Source organism: Homarus americanus, unplaced genomic scaffold, assembly GCF_018991925.1.
Source record: "Homarus americanus isolate GMGI-L3 unplaced genomic scaffold, GMGI_Hamer_2.0 scaffold57980, whole genome shotgun sequence".
Lineage (NCBI taxonomy): Eukaryota > Metazoa > Arthropoda > Malacostraca > Decapoda > Nephropidae > Homarus > Homarus americanus.
Window position 1 is genome coordinate 15,792,258 of NW_024716703.1, and position 26,011 is coordinate 15,818,268.

At 38.5% G+C, this 26,011-nt stretch overlaps 1 protein-coding gene across 1 annotated transcript in view; it reads right to left on the reverse strand.

Moving 5' to 3' along the window:
* The window catches only part of LOC121858312, a gene marked incomplete in the record, with an annotated part of 213,104 nt that overhangs the window by 113,942 nt on the left and 73,151 nt on the right, over positions 1-26,011 (reverse strand). Inside the window, 6 exon segments of the mRNA XM_042354645.1 lie at positions 7,455-7,536; positions 11,512-11,564; positions 11,718-11,825; positions 11,969-12,066; positions 16,295-16,362; positions 16,497-16,632. Coding sequence (XP_042210579.1) covers positions 7,455-7,536; positions 11,512-11,564; positions 11,718-11,825; positions 11,969-12,066; positions 16,295-16,362; positions 16,497-16,632 — 545 coding nt within the window.

Here is a 26,011-nt window from a genome sequence, read left to right on the forward strand (position 1 = left end):
GTATTTTCTAACTTTTTTATTAGTATTGCTTTTATTTATTCCTCATATTTACTGGTACTGTATACATTATTTTAAGAAAACAATGGCTATGGGAGGAAAATACATACAAATGTTTTTTCCTAAATGTTTCCTGCTAAAATGCGGGGTCTGCCTTATATGGCCGTGCGCCTTATATGCCGAAAAATATGGTACATAATAGTAAGCTTGTGTTCTGACCTCACTCAGTTGTGTTCTGACCTCACTAGAGGAAAGGTCACAGCAGGCTTAGCTCCCGGGGATTAATTGTCAGTAATGGCTAGTGCTACTTGTGAACAGGGCTGTGCCCTTCAGAGGGCCGAGTTAGACAGGGCCAAGGAAGAAAACTCGAGGGCCAAGGAAGAAAACTTGAGGGCCAAGAAAGAAATCGTGAAATTAAAGGAAGTGATAGCAGGGATGAAGGAAGAAACGAGACAAGGAAAGCCCGTGTCTGAAGAAAACTCAGGCGAATTGAAGGTTGTGAGGAGAGGGACGACCAAACTGGTGGCGAAAAAACCAACCAAGGTGGTGAAAAAACCCACCAAGGTGGTGAAAGAACACACCAAGGATACAACAACAGCAGCTAAGTGTACCAACTCTTTCAGTCCTTTGATAGATGAATTGGACGTTAGCATAGTCAGGGGCAAGGCTGGCAAGGACGGTACGAAAACCTTAACTGTTGGCGATTCCCAGGTACAATACCTGGACAAAGCTTTTTGTGGTAAAAATAAAAATAGGATGAGGGTGTGTTTGCCAAAAGTTGACAGGATGGACAATATCTTGTCTGGTAATGGGAACAAACCCATTATCTGCCTCAGCGCATGAGGCAATAACATTGGCCGGTGTAGGAGTGAGGAGCTTTTTGATAAGTTCAAGGCGGCTATAGAACATATTAGGTCGAAGGGAGGGATCCCGATCATATGTGGTGTCCTGCCTAGAAGGAGAGTTGGCAATGAATGGTTGTCAAGGGCAGTTGGTGTCAACGGCCGTCTATTACCCACCTGGGGTAATAATATACTCGATTTAGTTCTGTCAAACAGAGAAAACCTCATTAGTAATGTTGAGGTAGGGTACGAACTTGCTAACAGTGATCACAAAGAAATAAGATTCCAATTAGAATTTCAGAGCAGACGCAAGGAAAATTCCACTAAAGTCCCAGATTTCAGAAGGGCAAACTTTGATAGTTTGAAGAGGCAGCTGAGAAAAGGGGTATCACGCTTTGGGGCAAATTACATGACCTCACATGAGGTGACCTCACACAATGTACCCACAGAGGTCGACCTCACCTTGCCTGGAGACCTGACTGTTAAGGATGACCTGATAATGAGATCTAAGGTTGATGAGTTCCACAACAACTTAAATACAGTAATGAGTTACTTAATGCACAAAGGCAGAACATAACATACAGAAAACTCAGATCAAACAACAATGACCCTAAATGGATAAATAATTATTTAAAGAATATTATTGTACAAAGGAAGGCTATAGGTCGGAGAATAAATCGTGGTGAAGTTTACCTCCGAGATTATTATAAGGTATTGGCCAGTAGGGGTTAAGACCGAGGTAAGAAAAGCAAAGAGGAATAATGAACTGAAGGTAGCAAGGGAGGCAAAGTCAAACCCCAAGGGATTCTATCAAATGTATAAAACTAAAACATGAGGAAAGATTGGACCAATACAGTCAGATACCGGCGAGCTAACTGATAACGACGGAAAAATGAGCAATAATCTGAAATATTTTTCAACAGTTTTCACCACTGAAAATTTAAACATGATACCCGAGGCACCGACTCTATACAGAGATAATGAAGAAAATAAATTAAGTGAGATAGTAGTAGTGACTAGTAACATTGTTAGTAAGCAAATAATTAGACTAAAGCCTAATAAGTCACCAGGTCCCGATGAGATATTTGCCAGAGTATTAAAGGAATGTAAGGAAGAGCTTAGTATGCCCTTAGCAAAGTTGTTTAACATGTCCTTAAAAATGGGTGTAGTACCAGAATTCTGGAGGATAGCAAATGTAATTCCAATTTTCAAGAAGGGAGATAGATCACTTTCCTCGAACTACCGTCCAATCAATCAAACATCAATTGTAGGCAAATTACTGGAAGCAATCATTTCAACTCTATTCGAAATCACCTGGAGAAGCAAAAGATTGATCAATGATTCCCAATATGGCTTCACAAGCGGGCATTCATGTCTAACTAATCTATAAACATTCTTTTCATCTGTTTTCGAATCAGTGGACGAGGGGCACAATTATGATGTGGTACTGTATATATCAATTTTAAAAAGCCTTCGACAGAGTCCCCCACGAAAGACTAATAAGAAAAGTGGAGGCTCATGGCATTAAAGGAGATATTCTAAAATGGATTAGGGCGTGGTTACAGGACAGGAAACAGAGAGTGAGCAAAAAAGGCACTAAATCCGATTGGAGGAACGTCACTTCTTGAGTTCCCCAAGGCTCAGTACTTGGACCATTATTATTTATTATACAGTGGTCCCCAATTTACGAGGTCAATTGAACCCGCGGAGTAGAGCGTAAAATGAGAAACTCGTAAATTGAATAACAGAACATGTGGGATTATTGAAAGAGAGACTGGGCCGACTCCCAAACTCCACTTTTTCTGACACAATACCTACGTTGTAGTAAAAATAACATCTTAATTTTATGATGGTATGCACACACAATTAATATTTAAGAGAAATACAGTCGCCAGGTTAATGTCCATTCAAATAATGGACTCCACCGCCCTCTTCCCACGCTCACTGGCTCCTCCCTCTCTTGAGAAATGTTTGGATGAAAACACTAGATTTTAAGGTATAGTAATAAATAATACCTCAGACTAAAGTTAGGATAATATAATTGACATTGCTGGATTCCTTGCAAGACCAGGAATATTTTGAATATAAACGTCATACATTTTGCACAAAAGATAAAATTTTGGCTCTTTGTAATCAAAATTCTTACATTAGATCTAAAATTTGTATATCTAATGCAAATTCCATGATGTTTATATTTAAAGTAATCACAATCTTATAAGAATTCCAGAAATGTAAATTATATTCTGGCCGGGTAATTTGTATGAATTTTAAGAGCTAAAACAAATATCTTCATTAAATAAACAAATTATACTTCACCAGTTTAAATGAGTAAATTCACTGCGCAAATCGGGCATCCCGGTTCTGGCAAGGTACCGTGTAAATGACCAAACGCGTAAACGAGAACCGCATAAATCGAGGTTCAACTGTATACAGTAAAAGTCCAAAAATCCGGATGCCAGAAATCAGGACCACCCGAGAATCCGGACTTTTCGAAAACTCAAACTTAACTTTTTTTTTTTTTTTTTTAGCTGGCTTTTGTGTGTATGTGTGCATGCGTGAGCGCCACAGCTGCACAGTGACAAGCGACCACGCGGTCGCCACTTTAAAACGAGCAATCAAACTGTGACAACGTATGTAATTTTGAGTCCTACTCTTTCCATTTACAGAATACTGTACAAGCCCATAATAATGGCTCCTAACGTAGATAAACTTCGTTGTGTGAAGAGAAAGAAGAACACGTTGAAATTGAGTGACAAACTTGAAATAATTAAGAAACTAGAATGTGGTGTGAGCAATACTGTTCTAATGGAAACATACGACATTGGAAAGTCTACAATTTATGAAATAAAAAAGGCAAAGAATAAAATTTTAGAATTCACAGCTTTATCTTTAAAATTGCTCGTTTTGATAAATGAAGCATGCTATATTTGCTAGTGAATAAACTATCAAAATGTACCTGTTCATCTCTTCTTTATTTCTCCTTAAATTTGAATTTTAAAAGTACTGCCTGAGAATCCGGAAAATCCGAAAATCCGGACTGACCCAATCCCCAAGCAGTCCGGATTTTTGGACTTCTACTGTACATAGAGGACACAGATATCGGCGTAGACAGCAACATAAATAAATTTGCTGATGACATTAAAACAGGGCGTGTAATTAAATCTGGCTAGGACTCCGCAAAACTACAGGAAGATCTAAACCAATTTTTCGAATGGTCTGAAAAATGGCAGATGAAATTCAATGTGGACAAATGTAAAGTACTCAGTATAGGAGATGTAAACATGGAAACCAGATACCAGATGAACAACGATGCCATAGAGAAATCCGACTGCGAGAGAGATTTAGGAGTAATGATAAGTAGGAACCTTAAGCCAAGTAAACAATGTGTTTTTGCTCGTAACAAGGCTAATAAAGTACTTGGGTTCATACAAAGGAGTGTTAGTTACAAGACTAGAGAGGTTATCCTAAAACCATATCTTGCGCTTGTGAGACCTCGTGTGGATTACGTAGTTCAATTCTTGTCACCGTATTACAGAATAGATATAGAATCCTTGGAAAAAATCATAGGAGAATGACAAGGCTAATCCCAGGCATTAGGAACCTTGAGTACAGAGACAGGTTAAAGCGTCTTAATTTGCACTCCTTCAAGCGACGTAGAGTGAGGGGCAACTTGATAAGAGGTGTATACAGTGAACCCTCACTTTACGCGGTCAATTGAACCCACGGCGGCCCGCGTAAAGTGAGAAACGCGTAAAGTGAACAACATAACATATGGGATTAATTGAAATAGAGACCGGGCTGAACCCCAAACTCCACTTTTTCAGACACAATACCTACATTGTAGTAAAAATAACTTCTTAACTTTATGATGGTATGCACACACATTTTAATAATTAAGAAAAATATCAATAATATTAGGTTTTTTAACACTTATATTAGTAGAAAAGATGGCTGGGCACACGGGGATGGGGGGTTGGGTCCGAGGCAGAGGGCAGATTATTGGCCCTCACCTGTATCACTTGTATCAATTGTATCACTATCCACCACAGAGGCTTGCAGGGCTTCTTTGTCAAGCCCCTCAAAGTCCATATAAGTCCATATCCTCACTATCATTATCACTATCACTGACTTGGGCCGGCTGTGGTGGGTGGCGGGAGAAGAACTCGGTAATGTTTTGATGACTGGGCGACCTTGTGCGCACCCTGCTAGCGCCGCTCTCCGAGTAAAAGGGTACACACACCGCGGAAAGTGAGCATTCCGTGTTCGGCAGGGTACCGCGTAAACGTGGAAACGCGTAAAGTGGGACCGCGTAATGCGAGGGTTGACTGTAAATGAAAGTCGGGGCTGAACAAAGGGGACATTACAAAGGTACTCAAACTATCCAACCAGGAACGAACTCGTAACAATGGTTTTAAATTAGACAAATTTAGATTAAGGCGCAAAATAGGTAAACATTGGTTTGGAAATAGAGTAGTGGACGAGTGGAACAAGATATCAAATGTCATCATTAACTCGAATACGCTGGATAGCTTCAAACATAGGTTGGATGGATATATGAGTAACAGGGTTGGGTGTAAATGGGACTGCCCAGTATGGGACAATAGGCCCGCTGCAGTTTCCTCCATTCTTATGTTCTTATGTTCTTAATACTTGTACAGTAGTGTGGAAAAGTTACTACAACATGAAGGCATTAAAAAAATTGTACTTTACTAAGCTCTGTGACAAAATAATTGCAACTCCTCAAAATAATGTAATAAAAACAATAAAACATGTACAACTTAAAGGTTGTCAACTCTTGTTTATGGGAATATTTCATTCACTCTAATAATGATAATGTTTCTTATGATGTTATCGTAGGTAAATGCATGGTCTATATAATTTGTTTATCACTGTGCCCATCACCGTTTTCAAATTAGACTAAGCACATACAAGATATGTATTTCTCCCATACGTACACCTGGCTACGCCTGGCAACAGGAGCGGGTAAGGGGACTGAGTGACTGCTAGTTGAGTGTCATCAGCAGTTGTAACTCTCCTCACTCTCTGCCATATTTCACTGGATTCACTGTTATTATTAGTGTTTATTGATAGAATAGTACTTAATGGTGATTATTCATGGTGCTGTAGCCAGGTTAGACTCATCTCTGCAACCACCAGGCTACTGGGTCAAGCTGTGAGGTGTTGTAGCTGTTTTTCAACTCGGTTACATGCACACACCATCCTACATACATAATGTGAAAAAAAGTAAAAGAAATAATTGTCCTAAGGACAAACACATAAGGGAATATACATTTTTTTTGCACACGAGTTAGCTGGCTAGCTGGCTCAGTGAGGGAGGAGAGAAGGGTGCAGAGTGTAGTGGTGGGGGGAGCATTGCTAGGGAGATGGTGAAGGTCACTCCCAACTGGTCTCTGGTACTATGGTTAAGCAGGGAGTGTATGCAAATGGTGACTGTGTTTAACTTTCATTTGGCTTCTATTTACTGGTTTGGCAATACAGTATTTTTTGTTGTACAATATTGTATCATGAATGGCAGTCGTAGTAGAATGAGTGAGGGGGGCAGAGTGTCAGTGAGATGCAGTGGGTAGGAGGGTAGAAGGGAGGGAGGAAGGTGGGAAGTGGGTTGGGAGGCAGTGGATGAGCTGATCTGCTCTGGCTAAAGCAAATCCACCTCTGCATCACTGAAATTATGATTTAGGTGGTGATAATAGAGGTAGTGGTGGTGATGGTGGTGATCATGGAGCTGGTGGTGGAGGGGGAGATTGTGGTAAGTGGTGAGGAGATGATGCGTCAATCAGTTTGTTTGGGAACACTTTTTGCAGCACTGCCAGACACAATTGAACAGCTGATGTCTACTCACAAAACTGAATGTAAGTATAAATGAACATCATATTCCTTCTACATTATGTTACTTTAACTTTAAATTATGGAGTGAGAATAACAAATAAACAATGTACAATATTGTACTATCATGAATGACAGTCATAGTCATAATGGAATAAGTGAAAGAGGCAGAGTATCGGGGAGATGCAGTGGGTGGGAAATAAGTGAGAAATTGAAATTATGATTTAGGTGGTGATAATAGAGGTAGTGGTGGTGATGGTGGTGATCATGGAGCTGGTGGTGAGAAAGCAGAAAGGTGGGGGTGACTTACCTTTCATAATAGTATAACATTCTTTTGTTAAATGGATAGCAAAAACTTGCTTTCATTATATTGGGGATTCATTCAAGGGATTAATGTTCAACGGGGACTTACTGTACAGCACACTTAAAGTCAGCAACATCCGGCAGTCTATCATTTACACCACTGCACCTTATGCACACTCATGTGTTTAGAGAACTTAATCATTGAAAAACTAGAACGTATACAAATCCAGAGTACTCCTTGTCCTAAAAGCTTTGGATATCTACAGTTGTACTTAATATTTATCTTATTAACCTTGCTCCCATTATAAGGAGATCATTTTTCTTTGGTCAGATTCATAATGAACTCAGTTTTCAAGTGTTCTCATTTGATTTTTAGTGGACTACGTATACTGTACACTTGTACAGGGTACTTCAAAATTAGCTCCTCTTACCAGTTTACAAATATATCTAAGTGCAGAGCACACATACCTCTGGCATAGTGAAAACAAGGCTGCATATCACACACTGATTGTGCTGGAGGCAGTCCTCAAGCACAACACTTCCACTCGTGCTGTAAAAACAAGAACTTTTCACAATAATGTTCATTATATTTTCTTGAATCTAAAACATTTCCATCATATTACCATATGCTAATTTGTAAACACAAAAGAGCAATTACGGGGATTGATCCTGAAATAATTTGTTTAATTCTAACACAAAATAGGTGACTCAAGTTGCAGTACTCACTCTATGGGGGCTCAAATCCTATGCTCAGGATGCCTAATACCATAAACCCTCCCAATTACAGACTAATTCATGCAAGTCCTGTCCATTATTGGGAGGATTCCATTAATAGGAGGAAATCTGTTAATAAGAGGGATTCTTTTTCCTACCATTTCCAACCATCAAAATGCACATCTAGTATGATAATGAATATTGTTGAGTTTATAGAAATTCAACTTACTTCAACATTTTCATCTAAGCACATTCTATTAAAAATTATTAATAAATTTAATAAATTATTAGTGTTATTTTCATTTTTTTTTATTTGCACACTGCCGTCACCTTGAGTAGCCTCTACAAACTATTTCCTCCACCATAAAAGGCGAGTGTTAAATTCTACAGATATTTCCAGAGAAGTAAATCATGAATTTCAACGTAATCTAGTGAGAAGTTATGGAGAAATAGGATTTTGAAAAATTATTAGAATACAGTAGGCTCACGCCAATAACGTCTTCCACAATAACGTTTTCGACAATTACAGTAAGTTACAATAGATACCCATTTTCAATAATAATGTCTGGATTCTCTTGAATAACAGAGATTTCGCGGGAAGCTTCCGAGCGCATCAATGATAGCGTTTGTTTGCCGCCATGTTGATGACGTAGTTGTCCGCTCCGCCTCACTCTCACTCTCACACACGCTCCGTGGAATACAGCGCTGCGCCCACGTGTGAAACTTTCGCCTCTATAACCAGTGGTTGCTAGGGTCGGTGATCAACAATGGCTTCCGCGTTTTTGCCTGTGGGGGCTAGGGGAGGTGGTGGAGGGAGTGATTTGCCGCCTGAACGCCTGGGAACTTTTAAAGTGAATGAGAAAAAAGACCCCAAAGCTAAGAGACAAAGCCAAAAAGCATGCCTACTCGGTCAAGGATAAAGAACAGATTGTTGAACTCATTGAAAGTGGTGAACGGAACATTAATATTGTGAGGAAATTGAACTGTCCTGAGTTTACAGTGCGAAATATTAAGAGGAACTTAGAAGAGACCAAGAAGAGTATAGCGCTGGCTAAGAAATATTTCGGTAGTGATGGAAATGCGAGGCGAGCTATGAATGATAAAAGTGATAGAAACAGGTTATTAGTGATAACAGAACATTTTCTTGTGAAATGGGTAGCATGAAGAATGAAAGATGGTGCAAGTGTTAGCGGCCCTCAGATACGAGATCGAGCAAGGGTATTGTACGCTGCTGTAGCTCGAAAGAAAAACATTAAGTCTCCCCTCCTTTCAATGCCTCAGTAGGGTGGCTGCATAAGTTTAAGGATAGAAGTGGCACAAAGCATGCAAAGTATCAGGGTGAGGCTTCGTCTGCTGACTTAGTGGCTGCAGATTCCTTCCCTGAAGTTGCCAATCAAATCATTCAAGAGGGAGGTTATACCCTGGATCAGATTTTTAACTGTGACAAGACCGGGTTGTTTTGGAAAAAATCCCCTAAAGCAACATTTATATCTAAGAAAGAAAAACAGGCAAAAGGTGTGAAAATGGCTAAGGATCGCTTTCGTGTCCTCCTAACCTGTAATGCTTCAGGTGACTGCCTCATGAAGCCTCTGGTGATCTACAAATATAAAAGACCAAGAGCTTACAAGGGATGTGATATGTCCAAACTGAATGTCTACTGGGAAAAGACAAATAAAGGCTACATGTCCACAGAGTTATTAAAGAAGTGGTTTGATGATTGTTTTGTTAAGGATGCCAAAGAATACTGCCGGAAGAAGAATATAGCCTTCAAAGTGGTGCTCTTTCTAGACAATGCCCCCAGTCATGCACGATTTCTAGTAGAACGTCACCCTAGCATTGAGGTTGTGTTTCTACCACCAAATACAACCTCCAAAATACAGCCACTAGACCAAGAAATCATAGCAAATGTAAAGTTGCTGTACTACAAATATGTCCATGACAAGATGAGGAAGGAAACTGATAAGCAAGAAGTTAAGTGAAGGAAATTGCTGAAACTGTGAGCAGTAGCGAGGAGGAGGAGGATCCTCCCCTCCCTCCCCTTGCCGCCTCCGCTGCTCTGCCTGGCTAACCGGCAACCCCCGCCACCCCTGCTCCACTTGGCGTACCTTCAACCTCCACAATGACTGTTACTGCCTTCTGGAAAAATTATAAAATTCGCCAGGCAGTCAATTTTTTGGTAAAAACCTGGAGAAATACTACAAAAGCAACCGTTTGGCATGCCTGGTCGGCACTCCTGCCACAACTCAAGTCTGCCGAGACGAAGAGACAGCAGCCAGCAGAGTTAATGAACCAAGTGTTGGAAACCGTCCGCAGTATCCCAGCCCCAGGATTTCAAGAAGTGACTCGGGAAGATTTAGAAGAACTGATACAAGAAGGTAACACAAATGACGTCGAGGATCTCCTGGAGGATGAAGAAGGCGGTGAGAGTGGTGATGCAGAGAGTGACGCAGGGGAGACCGAGCAGAGGAAAGTGACGACACAGAAGCTGTCACTCTTATTGGGTGTCTGTACCAGCCCTCAAGAGATGATACAAGACATTGAGAGTGACTCAGGTGAAAGGGAGCAAATGATTGGATTTGTAGAATCTATTTCAAGAAAATACCAGAAGCAGTACAACGAGCGAGTGAATGCCCGGCAGCAGTCACTCATCACTCGCTTTCTTTCACAACGCTGGCCAGCCGAGGAAGACCAACAGAGAGAGGTTGAAGATGATGAAGACATTGATGGCATTAGGGAAATGCCTGAAGATTTTGACTTTACGGGGTTTGATGAAGTGTTAGCGGAAGTGGGTGAACCGGGTGCGAGAGGCCAGCGTGGGGACGGAGATGGGGCCAAGGAAGTGGGCTGAGGTTCGACGCAGTAGCCTCCATGCCCCAGCCTCGGAACAATCATCACACCAAGCACCTCAAAAACTTCCCCAAGCTAAGTGTTATATTACTCAAATTCTTATTTTGATGATTAAATAACAATTAATTTTATTTCGCTAATAACGGCATTTTTCAGGCACCTATTAGACATTATTGGCAAGAGTCTACTGTATATGGGAAAAATTAGGTATCAGGGATAAGGGACTACGCAAAATTGTTTCAGGGGTATAGCAACAATGTATCTGGTGTCCTTAATTGCTGACAGGAAATTTATATTGATAGATCAATTATTAACGAATTTTGTGCTTCAGCTGGACGCTCCCCTTAAAGACCTTAGTTGTTGAAGTGCAGTAATAATATAAAAACAACTGATATTCTTTAAACAGTTCAGATAAGCAAAGTTATCTCCACCCCTCCCCCTATATATTCACTTGCTTTTGGACTTTCGCATTTTTCGGACTGGGGTCTGCCCCAATTAGTGCGATATATTGAGGTTCTACTGTTATATACACTCCTTGTACTTTATATGATTATACAGTTATGTGCATAGTATTAGCTTAACAGACATACTCAGTATTTGTCTGAAAGCTCTCCCCCCATCAATATCTCCTCCAACCTCAAGTGCCCCATCATGTAGAAAGGCCTTGAGCTCACAGGTATGGTAGTCAGAGGAGTGGATGATTACTTTTGACTGCAACTGTACAATACTGTACAGAGTACTCTGTTTGTCCTAATAAATGTTCACTGTATGGTTACCAGGCTCAATCAATAGCAATGTAAAATGATGCCCAGTACCTAAAATAATTTAAAAGACTGCTGTACTTTCCCACCTAAAATATACAATGAAGCTGCTAGATAGAAAAGATCTAAGGATAAACTGACGGACACTACATATACTCGTGCAACAATTAAAGAAAACAGAACAAACGCCAAAATTTTCATACCCTGGAGATACAGCTTGAGAACTGCCAACACCTGAGTTTCCTTCTCCACACACCTAGTTCAACAAAAAATATATCAAGGTTATTCAGTTGAAAGAAGTAACAAAAGATGACTATATATTACAAGATCAAATTCATCCCTATTATATGATCATATAGCAATTAATAAATAGATTAATCTTGGGTGCACAGTAACAATAGTATTTAACCTTAACCCTCTTAATCAGCCTCTTTATCCCGGGCTCAGTCTCCCCATTGCCACGTGGCCGCCTCGTCTTTATCCTCTTGCGTTTCCTTCGTTCCTCCTCCCCAACCTCCTACAATAAAATCATTCATATAAACAACAAGGATAATACTTCACTAAGTTATCAAATTCAAATCTTTTCAATTGAATAACTTGAACTATAGTTGGTCAATATAATTTTACTGCATTTAATAAATGACTGAAGTAATCACTGACCTCATCATGACACACTAAATGCTGCTGTAGTTCAGCTGACGACTCAAAACCTTCATCACACTCATAACATGGCCAAGATTTTTTTAAAGAGTCCAAAACTGGAAGGAAATAAAGTGTATTTAATGACTACGTATTTATAGGACTAAGTGTGTACCATCTACCAATTATTCACAGTAAACCATGGTCCCTAACATACAAATCTATCACCCTACTGGAAGATGAAGATCTGGTCTGTTGATTGAACATATGGCAGAGATAAATCTTTTGTATTTTCTTATGTAAACAACAAACCTAAATTAAAGGCTTACATTAAAATATTGTATAACCTGTATACTGTACAGAATATTGTATAACCTGTATACTGTACAGCCACTCCTCGACTTACAACAGGGTTAGGGACCCAAATCCAGGTCGTAAGTCGAATAGGTCGTAAGTCGAAAATGCGAAGATAATACAGGTACCGTATTTTTCGGCTTGGAAGATGCTGCATCGTGGAAGACGCACCCTGATTTTGGAAATGAAATTCTAAAAAAAAAAAAAATTATGGGTTTTAGCCCACCTGGGCACAGGTCACTGACTCACATTGGGGCCTAGGGGGCGAAAATATTATTATAATAATAATAATAATAATAATAATAATAATAATAATAATAATAATAATAATAATAATAATAATAATAATAATAATAATAAAGAAATACAAAAATGAAAAAAAAATATCAAGAGTGAGAAACGATATACCTGTATGTAAGTTGTGTTGTCAAAGTAAGAGAAACAATTGAGACCCTGCAGAAAGTCAGATCATCAACCTGGGACTTGGTCACATAGCAGCAGGGTCTACCATTAGACAATACATTATAAATGGAACAATGGAAATAGCTAACAATTAAGGGTAAAAAAAAAAGGTGAGATCACGTATGTAAGTGAGCACATGTGTAAACATATCATCATTACTCTACATAAGAATATGAAAGCAACACCTATTTACTGTTCATATATATTTTAATTAATGTTTCTGAATTAAAAAAAAAATTCTACCCACCAGTGGTAGTAAAGTAAGGACAGCCAATGTTGTTGTGTGTGTGTTTTGACTTGGATGACGAAGTTGTATTTAAATTTGGAAGATTAAAATTTTGTGGGGTTTTTACAGACTAAATAGGTGTCCAAATATGAGAGCCTACATATAAAGAAACAAACATTCCTGCATTTGAGACCAGCGACAACCTTTAGCAATTCCTCAATGGATGGTGCTGCCGCAACACTGCCATTAGTAAACAAACCACACAGCAGCAAGGGTTTATTTTTTTTTTTTTTGCAATATATCAACAATATTAGTTAAATCAATAGTTTTATAGTACTGTATAGAGAATCCTTGTAATTGTTAAGTACTGTAATGAGGTAACAGTCTTTATAACGGGCTGATTTCAAAAACCTCTGCTACAACTCATCGACTAGTGTCCTGGAAGACGCATGGTAATTTTCGAGGTACAGGTTGTACCTCTCTAGTCCGGCAACCTCGGGACATGACCGGTGCCGGACCATGGAAATTCACCCTTTTCCTGGATAGATAGTGACTTGCGCTTATGCTTGGAAGCACTAGCACCACTTTCTCTGCATCATGGTCTCTTTGAAGATATATTGAAGGGTTAAATGTCGTATAGTAGCTTCTCAAATTTCACGAGTTTTTAATGCAACGTATTTTATTGGAACACACACACACAAAAAAATAAATAACAATTTTGACGGCGGAAACTTGAATTTCGACAGGTTTGAACGAGCCGCCAACGTGCATAATCGTGTAAACAGCGTCACTTCTCTTATGTACAAAAGATTCATTATTGTTTATTACTGAATGTCTTTTTTATTGAATTAATGATTATGTGTGCAAAATGAGCAACACAATTCATTAATAATACGTAGAATATTAAAACACACGAGGAAATGACACAGCATTGTTTTCGTTGATTACAAAACCAGTGACTGACTGGTTCTACATATAAAACTGAAGAAAATAAGACCTTGGTTGTAGCTGTAGTAAAATTAATATGGTTGTTTTAAGTAATGTTATTTAATGTTAATAAATGGAACAATAGAAGTAGCTAACGATAATGTAAGTGCGCACACGTGAAAACATATCGTCATTACTTTACATAAGAATATGAAAGCAACACTTATTTACTGTTCATATATATTTTAAATAATGTTTCTGAATTTGTTTTTATTGAATTAATGTTTGTGTGCGCAAAATTAACAATACAATTTATTAATAATACGTGGAATATTCAAACACACGATGAGACGAGACGGCTGCCGGCATTGTTTATGTTAAAGCTTACAAAACCAGTGACTGATTGGTTCTACATATAAAACTGAAGAAAATAAGACCCTGATTGTAGCTGTAGTAAAATTAATGTATAAAAAATAATATAGTTGTTTGAAGTACCTGTAATGTTATTTAATGGAACAATATAAGTAGCTAACCATTAATGGTAAAAAAAAAGTGAGACTGCGCGTATGTAAGTGCGCTCATGTGAAAACATATCGTCATTACTCTACATAAGAATATGAAAACAACACTTATTTACTGCTCATATATATTGAAGGGTTAAATGTTGTACTCTGTATAGAAGAGAGAGAGAGAGAGAGAGAGAGAGAGAGAGAGAGAGAGAGAGAGAGAGAGAGAGAGAGAGAGAGAGAGAGAGAGAGAGAGAGAGAGAGAGAGAGAGAGAGAGAGAGAGAGAGAGAGAGAGAGAGAGAGAGAGAGAGAGAGAGAGAGAGAGAGAGAGAGAGAGAGAGAGAGAGAGAGAGAGAGAGAGAGAGAGAGAGAGAGAGAGAGAGAGAGAGAGAGAGAGAGAGAGAGAGAGAGAGAGAGAGAGAGAGAGAGAGAGAGAGAGAGAGAGAGAGAGAGAGAGAGAGAGAGAGAGAGAGAGAGAGAGAGAGAGAGAGAGAGAGAGAGAGAGAGAGAGAGAGAGAGAGAGAGAGAGAGAGAGAGAGAGAGAGAGAGAGAGAGAGAGAGAGAGAGAGAGAGAGAGAGAGAGAGAGAGAGAGAGAGAGAGAGAGAGAGAGAGAGAGAGAGAGAGAGAGAGAGAGAGAGAGAGAGAGAGAGAGAGAGAGAGAGAGAGAGAGAGAGAGAGAGAGAGAGAGAGAGAGAGAGAGAGAGAGAGAGAGAGAGAGAGAGAGAGAGAGAGAGAGAGAGAGAGAGAGAGAGAGAGAGAGAGAGAGAGAGAGAGAGAGAGAGAGAGAGAGAGAGAGAGAGAGAGAGAGAGAGAGAGAGAGAGAGAGAGAGAGAGAGAGAGAGAGAGAGAGAGAGAGAGAGAGAGAGAGAGAGAGAGAGAGAGAGAGAGAGAGAGAGAGAGAGAGAGAGAGAGAGAGAGAGAGAGAGAGAGAGAGAGAGAGAGAGAGAGAGAGAGAGAGAGAGAGAGAGAGAGAGAGAGAGAGAGAGAGAGAGAGAGAGAGAGAGAGAGAGAGAGAGAGAGAGAGAGAGAGAGAGAGAGAGAGAGAGAGAGAGAGAGAGAGAGAGAGAGAGAGAGAGAGAGAGAGAGAGAGAGAGAGAGAGAGAGAGAGAGAGAGAGAGAGAGAGAGAGAGAGAGAGAGAGAGAGAGAGAGAGAGAGAGAGAGAGAGAGAGAGAGAGAGAGAGAGACAGAGAGAGAGAGAGAGAGAGAGAGAGAGAGAGAGAGAGAGAGAGAGAGAGAGAGAGAGCAGCCGAACTGCCGGATGTAAACAAACCTTAATTTCCCCGCTTGTTGTTGTTGTTTTTTATAGGGATTAGCCCACCCGGCATAGGTCACTGACCCACATTGGGGCCTGAGGGGGCAAAAATTTAATACTCCTGCAATACTAATAATTATTTAGATAAGTAAAAAAAAAAAAAAAAAAATGCCTATCTACCCATTGGACAAACTAAAATCGTTCCGGACCACGGGAGTTTCCGGACCACAGAATGCCGGACTAGAGAGGTACAACCTGTATATTGTTGTCATAAAAAGTGCGTCTTTTAAGCCAAAAAATAAGGTACATAGAAAATCTAAAATGGGTGTCTCTTTTTCTTCTCAGCACCACAAAACTCTCACTTTTAAGCATGCCAGCCAAATTAAAGGGAATTACAAACAAAAATTTTGTCAGAATACAGCGCAATCACTAGCGTCAAGACTCGAAAATAAGTCATTTGAAAAAATTTTGGTACGACTGGGGCGGTCATATGTCCAGGTGGTCATAAGTCGAGGAGTAGCTGTATATACTTGCCATACCTGGATTGTATTTATAATAACATAAATGTTCAATGTGGAAACTATTTCTTTTTCATTTAAAGAACAATTATCTCTCACTTTTAACCTCATCCTCTGTGGGCTCCAGGGTCTGCAAGTTCCGCTTGTCAGCATACTGTTTTGAGTATCTGTTGAAAATTATTGAGAATATACAGATATATTGCTTTAAAATAAAAATTAATGAATTTAAATGAAATGTATATTGATATACAGTATATTGTAAATTATATGATAACAGGTAAAAAAGTTTAATATGACCTACCCAACTCTGAGTTCTGTACGGGCTGCTATGTCAGCGGTGGTGAGGAAAAACAAACCCCCATCTATCTGCAATACCACACAATTCTGCTCGAGGTACACTGTGGCTTTTCGCACAAATCGCATCCAATTTGAAGAACCTGTCCACAAATAATTATCTGTGAGTAAACTCATGAAAATTAAAATTTTATTTACTTTACCAGTGAAAATATTCTTTCTTTAAAAGAACCAAAACATCAAAGAGAAAATAATTAAACTAACAACTTAACATCAGAAAATATCCTTTCTTCCTTAATAATATAATACTGCAGTCAAAGATTAAAAGTCCAAGTGTACAGAGTGAGGGCCCTGTGATGGAAAGTGGAAAAAACTTGTGCTATCTATAAGAAAGGTGTTGGCAGCAACTAAATACAGGAATATCCCAATTTACACAGTTCTCGTTTACGCGATTCTACATTTACGTGGTACCTCGCCAGAACCGGAATTTCATTTTAAGCGGTGCATCTACTCATATACGCGGGAAGCGGAGCGGGCAGGATGCGCACAAAGGTCACCCAGTCATCAAAACATTCCGAGTTCTTCACCCACCACCCACCACAGCCTGCCCAAGTCAGTGATAGTGAGGAAATGGACTTATATGGACTTTGAGGGGTTTGACAAAGAGGCCCTGCAAGCCTCTGTTGTGGATAGTGATACAATTGATACAGGTGATACAGGTGAGGGCCAATAATCTGCCCTCTGCCTCGGAACCATGTGCCCAGCCATCTTTTCTACTACAGGTTGACAATCCGTTATCCGAAATCCTTGGGGCCAGAGGCATTTCGGATTTCGGAATATTTCGGTTTTCTGATTTTTTTTTTTTTTTTATGTGTATTAGCCCATCCGGGCATAGATCACTGGCCCACATTGGGGCCTGGAATAATAAAAATGATAAAAATAATAATTCATAGGTCTAGGTCGTGTTTTTCACTTTTGATCTTTTTTTCATTCTTGTATTTCTTTATTACGTATTATTATTTTATTATTACCGTATATCACGGCCTATAAGACGAAATTTGAACATTAAAAAAATCTGCCCAAAGTTAGGGGGTCGTCTAAACCACCAAGTTTAAAATTCTTACCTCTTAAATATTGTGGTTTAGTGTGTCAAGAGTGGTGATGAAAACATCGTAAGCCACTCACAAGGTCTTACCACTAATTATTTTATACTGAAACTTACGTTTGGCAAGCTGGATTCAAATTAAGATTACCGGTATATTAAAATAATAAAAATGTATTATAAACCTGTCTAACATACCGTAAAAGAGATTTATACCCCTATAATAAACACAGCTATCATCACACACCCCTCCCCACGCCCCCCCCCCCATTTGCCAGTGAGGAGCCGTGGAGGTGGTCAGTAATGCATACCGGTATCGGTATATTTACTCATAATAATATTTATCTCCTATAAATAATTGATTTAAATTTTATTTTTTTACAAAGAATATTCAGTAAATGAGTGCATTAATTCTTGAAACTATCGACGGTTAATTACAGACGCTCAAGTGACGTCACTAGTGTTTACACTACACCAGCTGGTAATATTTGATGCCATTACTTGAAGTGAATTGGCCTTATTTTAAGTAACTAACTATAAATAAATACAAAAATTAAAAAAAAAGATCAAAACTGAGAAATAATATACTGTATGTATGTTGTGTTGTCAAAGTAAGAGGAACAATTGTGTAAGTACGTAATATTTTTTCACTCAAATCCTAATGAAACACTACTGGAGAACATTCCTTTGTCGCAAAACAGTTTATAAATTAAAGAAAATAATTACAGTGTGTTTAATATATTACAGTATATTATAAATAAATAAATAAAACAAATAATTCGGTAAATCTATTTAAAGTAAATGGAAAATAAGCAAACATGTTATTTACCAAGACCCTTCCGTCTGGCTCAGGGTGAGATGGAGGGGAGATAACAAGCTATTTATAGCCCATCAGAAGTGACCAGTACCCTAATGCACCATAAATAATTCATTGAACATTCATTTTTTGTACATAGTATATTCAGTATATATATATATATATATATATATATATATATATATATATATATATATATATATATATATATATATATATATATATATATATATATATATATATATATATATATATATATATATATATATATATATATATATATATATATATATATATATATATATATATATATATATATATTTGTGTAATAAATGTATGTAGTAAGTACATACTGGTAACCTTTTTCACTCAAATCCTAATGAAACACCACAATTAGAATACGGTGGTTGCTGTTGAACCACATGTTGTATAAATAGTCACACCACCGAGACGAGGGAACACTCCCAACACGCTTCAGTGACGTCACTAGTGTTTACACTACACCAGCGGGTATAATTTGATGACATTACTTGAAGTGAATTGGCCTTATTTTAAAAAATCAAGGATGGTTGGTAAAGGACTAATGAGTCAGTGGGTAAGTGTCACATTTGGGGTACTGGTCTTATACAGCAAATAGAGCTCAAAAGCTACTTTTTAAATGGAAATTTGGGGGGGGCGTCTTATGCACCCCGCCGCCTTATAGGCCGTGATATACGGTACAGTATTATTATTATTATTTTATTATTACAGTATTATTATTATTATTATTATTATTATTATTATTATTATTATTATTATTATTATTATTATTATTATTAATTTTATTATTACTATTATTACTATTATTATTATTATTATTATTATTATTATTATTATTATTTTATTTTGGTGTATTTTTATTAAAATTTTTATTTACTATGAATAATTATAATTATTATTATTATTATTATTACTATTACATTTTTGCCCCCCAGGCCCCGATGTGGGTCAATGATCTATGCCTGGGTGGGCTAATCCCTGTTTAAAAAAAAAAAAAAAAAAATTCGGTTTTCAGAGATTTTCGGTTTTCGGAATTTCGGATAAAGGGTTGTCAACCTGTAATGTAAGTGTTAAAAAACCTAATATTACTGATATTTCTCTTAAATATTAATTGTGTGAGCATACCATCATAAAATTAAGATGTTATTTTTACTACAACGTAGGTATTGTGTATGAAAAAGTGGAGTTTGGGGGTCGGGCCAGTCTCTCTTGGAATTAATCCCATATGTTCTGATATTCCATTTACGCGGTACCCCGTGGGTTCAATTGACCGCGTAAATCGGAGTACTACTGTAATGTACAATGAGCATGTGGAAGGTGAGTACAAAAGAGGTATAATGGAGTACAGTTAACCCCCACTTTACGCGGTCCCACATTCCGCGTTTCCACGTTTACGCGGTGCCCTGCCGGAACCCAGGATGCTCACATTCCACGGTGCGTGTACCCCTTTACGCGGAGAGCGGCTGGCGAGCCGCGCCATTTTTGGATCCAAACCTCCTGCCATCCGCCATGTTGTGTAAGCTGCGCGAACATGGTGAGCACAAGGTCGCCCAGTCATCAAAACATTACCAGTTCTTCACCCGCCACCCACCACAGCCGGCCCAAGTCAGTGATAGTGATAATTATGGTGAGGATATGGACTTATATGGACTTTGGGGAGTTTGACAAAGAGGCCCTGCAAGCCTCTGTGGTGGATAGTGATACAATTGATATAAGTGACACAGGTGAGGGCCAATAATCTGCCCTCTGCCTCGGAACCAACCGCCCATCCCCGTGTGCCCAGCCATTTTTTCTACTTATGTAAGTGTTAAAAAACCTAATATTATTGATATTTCTCTTAATTATTAATTGTGTGTGCATACCACCATAAAGTTAAGATAATATTTTTACTACAACATATTTGTGTGTCGTCAAAAAGTGGAGTTTGGGGGTCGGCCCGGACTCCATTTCAATTAATCCCATATGTTATGTTATTCACTTTACGCGTTTCTCACTTTACGCGGGACCCTCCGGGTTACATTAACCGCGTAAAGTGAGGGTTAACTGTATATGGCAGACTGTAAGATGTTGCCAATTTCAAGTGTTCTATATGTGCAGGTAATCATGTGGCCTTAACAAGGCTGGGGAAACTCACCAGTGGGAATATGTCCCTGGACTGTGTTGATGAGTTCTGTTATTTGGATGACATGATCAGTGCTGGAGGTGGCGCACTGATCAAAATCGTTGAAACCGTCTCGTCAACAGGCATTAAATTAAGAGATTTCATCAGCCCAGGGGTCACACACACAAAAGATTCATCATACAGGATTGCTGACTATTTCAGCAACCAAACCAAGCAATGGCATCCATGTACATGACTGCAGCAGCTAACACTGCCTTTAACATCTGCACTTCAATTAAAGAAGGTTAAACGCTAGAAAAAATGCATGTGGTTAAGCTCCTGGTTGGCAAGAAGAGACAGCAAGAATGTTTACCATAATATAGTGTGAGAAATCAATCTGGAAGACCCTCAGTCAGTCTATGATTTTCAATGCATGAGCAAGGTGAAGTTTCAGAGTGAATATATCTAGTGATGCCACTCACAGCCAAGAACCCATATTTACTTGGACAATGTGGAGTTGAACATCAGATTCATGCATCACTATTTTGTTGTGATTTCTAATTTAACAATACAGTACTTTCATATTTTAGCTTGTATTTTATCTATGTAATACTAAATAGATGTTTCATACTAAGCAAATTTCAGGCATATGTGGGATTTATTTGTGAAGGATATATTCTGAAATATTACTTTAGAATATCAAAGATCAATCAGGGTGATGGAGAATTCTGACAGAAAAAGTTGCTGGAATTATTGATTTCCCATTAATATTTGGCACGTGTGACTATGCCTTAAGAGTCTCAGTGGCTGGAGAAACTTAAGGGAGTTGCTCCCTTTATTGGTGCAAAGAGAATCTTCCCTCCATGTGAAAGGACAGATGTATGCGATGAAACTTGGGTGGTTAAAGAAGGTGAAGTAAGTTGGCTTGAGCAAGCTGAAGTGAAAATGGAGAGGCAGATGTGCAATGTGACATCGAAAGATAGGAACCCCTGTTCAGAACTTAGAGGGAACCTGGATACTGTGAGTATTGACAAAGTTTTGCATAGTGGTGCACTAAGATGGTTTGGGCATGTGGAGAGAATGGATAAGACCAGTTGTATCAACAGATGCATAGTTTAAATGTGGCGAGAAAAGCCATGGGCAGGCCAAGAATGACATGAGGAGAGGTTGTCAGAAATGACATTAGAGTTTGGAACCTGAAAAAAGAGACTGCGAGAGACCATGCAGTAAGGAGAGCTGCCATCAGGTAACCGCAGCTGACCCACATATGATGGAAAATGTCTGTAAAATGATGATGCTGATTACGATAGTGTCTACATCTCTATCATAATCACAGTCATTCTGAAACAAAACTAGGTCCAAAGTATGACCTAAAACATGTGTGAGGAAAGGCCCATGATTCCAAAAAATTTCAGATCTATAAACTCTAGAAATTTAGATGAGTTAAGCATCAACAAATGGTCATTAACCCAATAAATGGTGGTCACCAAACTAACAATTTTCCATTTTTCCAAGAAACAGTTTCAAGAACCAAAGTCTTCCATATACTCTCAGTCAGTGCCCGAGTGGCCATAATGATAAATGACAGACACTAGTGACTTTATGGTGAAGGGGAATGACAACTTCTATACAGTATAAAGGACTCAAAGGAAGACTCAACTAAGTCATCAGGCACTTGCTTCATGTTTGATAAGAACAGACACTATACCTCGATGATGGTTTACTGGTCAAGGGATGCATTGAACAAAACACCCATATAATGTATTCGCAAAAATCATGAACCAGACAGACTGGAAGATGAAGCACGTGTTCACAAGTTAAAGACAAAATACTGCATTTGAGGTGTTTTTATTTATCTATATTTCTGCTTGGTTTTCAAAAATGCTTTGTCAATGGGTGCACCCCATATCAGTCATCCTTAATGGGTTAAGGAGCCCCATGAAAAGACAAAGTACAAAATATGGAGTACAGGTAATTGCTTTCTTAACACTTTGATTGTGGATGTGCCTTTGGCAGTTGACTATGGGTGTGCCATATACTGTACTGTATATGGAACAGGTAGATACAGTAAAACCTCGTTAAGGTGGACCCTGCTAAGGCGGATATCACTTAAGGTGGACAAAATTATTTTCCTAAAAATAATAAAAAATAAAAAAAAAGTAGGAAAAAATTTGTCCTCCAATGACATGTTTGCAATATTTTAAGGGACCTAGGAGTCAGCACGTGGGACACAGGTGCCCAATATTTGTCAATTGTTGATTTTAGAAATATTATTTCATTCACTGTGCCCATCACCGTTTTCAAATTAGACTACAAGATATGTATTTCTCTCATACATATTTCAATCGTACACCTGGCAATGGGAGCCTGGGAGTGAGTGACCACTAGTTAGAGCGTCGTCTGCAGTTACGTCTCTCCTCCCTCGCTCCATGCCATATTTCACTGGATTTACTGTTATTATTAGTGTTTACGGATACGGTACAGTGAGTTCTGCTATAACGCGTGTTTTGATAATCCGTTCCAGGCCCCCAAATACAACCACTTAACACTGAAAAATATAATATAAAATTGTAAAAATTGTAAAAAAGTGCATAAATATGCATCTAAACCCCTGAAATAAAGAATATCATTAATATTTGTAATAAAAAACAATAAATTAGAAAAAAAAAAAAAAAAAAAATTTTTAAATAATGTTCGTTGTAGGAGTTTCGTTCGTTATAGCATTCTCAATTTTATAGGTAAAACCGTTCGTTATAGGAATATTCTTAGTAGGATCCGTTCGTTATAGCATACCCCACTGTATTAACTGTGAATATAGTAAAGAAGAATATCAACAAGAAGCGTTCTGGCGATAGAATTCCCGGTGATGATCGTAAAAGAAAGGATATAACACTTGAAGAGAAGCTTGATTTTATCAACCTCAAAATCACCCTTCTCCCCAATCAAGTAAAGTGTTACATTTACTGTATGATTTCATTATTAGATATGAATGTAACATTTATTTAGACTGTGCTATCCTTTGTGTTAGGCTAACTACTAAATTTTTTCGATTTCGAGTAATCTGCACCTAACCCTATTTTCTCCATAAGCCCTGTTATTTCTATTACGCGATTTTCTATAACACGATATTTTACAAAAACACAATTATCGCGTTATAGCAGAACTACCTGTATGTCCTCACTTATCGTCGAGGTTACATTTCTAAAAACGCGACGTTATACGAAACAACGTTAAGGGGATCAATTTTCCCCATAAGAAATAGATAAAATAAAAGAGTTACGTTCCCGAGCCTCCCTTTGCCCCATGAAATACATTACATAATACATACAGAAAATCATTGCCATTTCTATAGAAAATATTGCATGCATATACAACTACAGTAATATCTTCATTAGCCGGAATCCCTCAAACCAGGAAATCTCCGATAGCCGGAATTTAAATTTGCTCGGAAAATCATTCCCAAAGCCGGAATTATCCAAAAATATCTGGCTTTGGGAAAAAATTTCCGGGGTCGAAAATCGAGAGCATTTTCTGAAAATGTCTCGAATAAAGACGGAAGCTAAAGTATTTTGGGAGACCTGGCCTGACTCAGTGTCAGGTGGAGGTAGGGTGGGGGTGGGGGAGGGATTAGTGATCTCATATTACTGACCTGATGGAATGTCAGGTCATCCTTTCTTGGGTGGGGATTAGTGGGTCTCATGACCTGAAGATGTCTTGAATAAACACGAAACCTCAAGTATTTTTAGGGAGATTGTGATAAGTATAAATGAGCAAAGTTGTATCCCTTCAACATTGCATTACATAACATTTTAAAATATGGAGTGAGAAAGCAGAAAGGTGTGGGTGATTAGAGAGATGGAATGGAAAGGAGTGGTAACATGCACCAGTGTTGCCAAGTGATAAGCTCCTCAACAGCTGATCTTTTAATTCACCTCCATGCAGTCACACAAAAAGACCCTCACTGGATGCTTGTTGTCTTAATTCCCGTATGTGTGTGTGTGTGTGTGTGTGTGTGTGTGTGTGTGTGTGTGTTTTAGATTGCCAAGCACATTGTAGGATTGGAAGAAGTTGATGAAGAGTTTGTTCAGGAGTCAGGTGGTGAGGTGACATGCCAAGACACTTACACAACACAAACATTAACTGCACTACTAAGCCATTGTCTTGTAACATTTTATACTATAACTTCTATTTTAAAATTAATTGATACATGATAGCTCCACAGGGCTTAGACAACTGATCAATGAATAAACCAGGGCATATGGAGACTCATTATACATTAGTTATGTCACAAAACTTTGATCCTTTACTCAATGTACCAAGTTAATTACAGTGACCCCTCCGTTAACGAACTCAATCCGTTCCAGAAGGTCGTTCGTTAACCGAAAAGTTCGTTAACCGAAACCATTGTTTCAATGGGTTTTTGGGTAATTGGTTCCAGCTCACCGAAAATTTCCTAAATTCAACAAAAATGGTAGAAAAGTTCACTTACTTTGAGGTGTGTATGTAGAAGGCTCCTGGATGATGATGATGATGATGATGGGATTTAGAATGGGGGTGGAGGAGAAGGAAGAAGAGAAGGCATTGGGGTGGAAGAGAAGTCACCCCATGGTGCCATTTCACCCATAAAATTTTAGCTCTCTGGTGTAATTCAAGATTATTTTCTTTAAATCAACACTGCACTGCATTATATATTGTCAATATGTAAAATATATTTCAAAATGACCAATAATTTGCTTGGAAACACAGAAAAAAGCGTTTAGTTGAAGAGAGTCTCAAGCAAGATGTTACCTCCAGTGAAAACAGAGAGAGACTAACTCCTGTTTGCTGTGTTAAGAGGCTGGATGCCGCGCATTAAACTAGTCACTTTACCTTCAATTATGTTCAATAATTGTTAAAATGACTAAAAATTGAATATTAAACTTTAAAATTATTGAATAGTATAAACTTCTTGATATTTACTAAAATAGTAAGGAATTTAAGCCCTAGAACCGATTAATGTATTGGCGGACTGATACTAAAGCTGGTTGCCCGGTCAGTGCAAGCGAAAACATGTTGAGGTCGGTTCGTAAGAACTTCGTTAACCGAATTTTTTTTCGTTAACCGAATTGAAGATCCTTATGGAAGGCAGTTCGTTAATCGAAATTACGTTAACCGAGGTGTTCGTTAAACGAGGGGTCACTGTATATATATATATATACAGTAATACCCCGATTTACGCGGTCAATTGAACCAGCGGAGTAGCGGGTAAAAAGAGAAACGCGTAAATGGAATAACAGAACATACAGGATTAATTGAAATAGAGACTGGGCCGACACAATACCTATGTTGTAGTAAAAATAACATCTGAATTTTATGATGGTATGCACACACAATTAATATTTAAGAGAAATACAGTCGCCAGGTTAATGTCCATTCAAATAATGGACTCAAATCCCCCCCCCCCTCTCTTCCCAGCTCACTAGC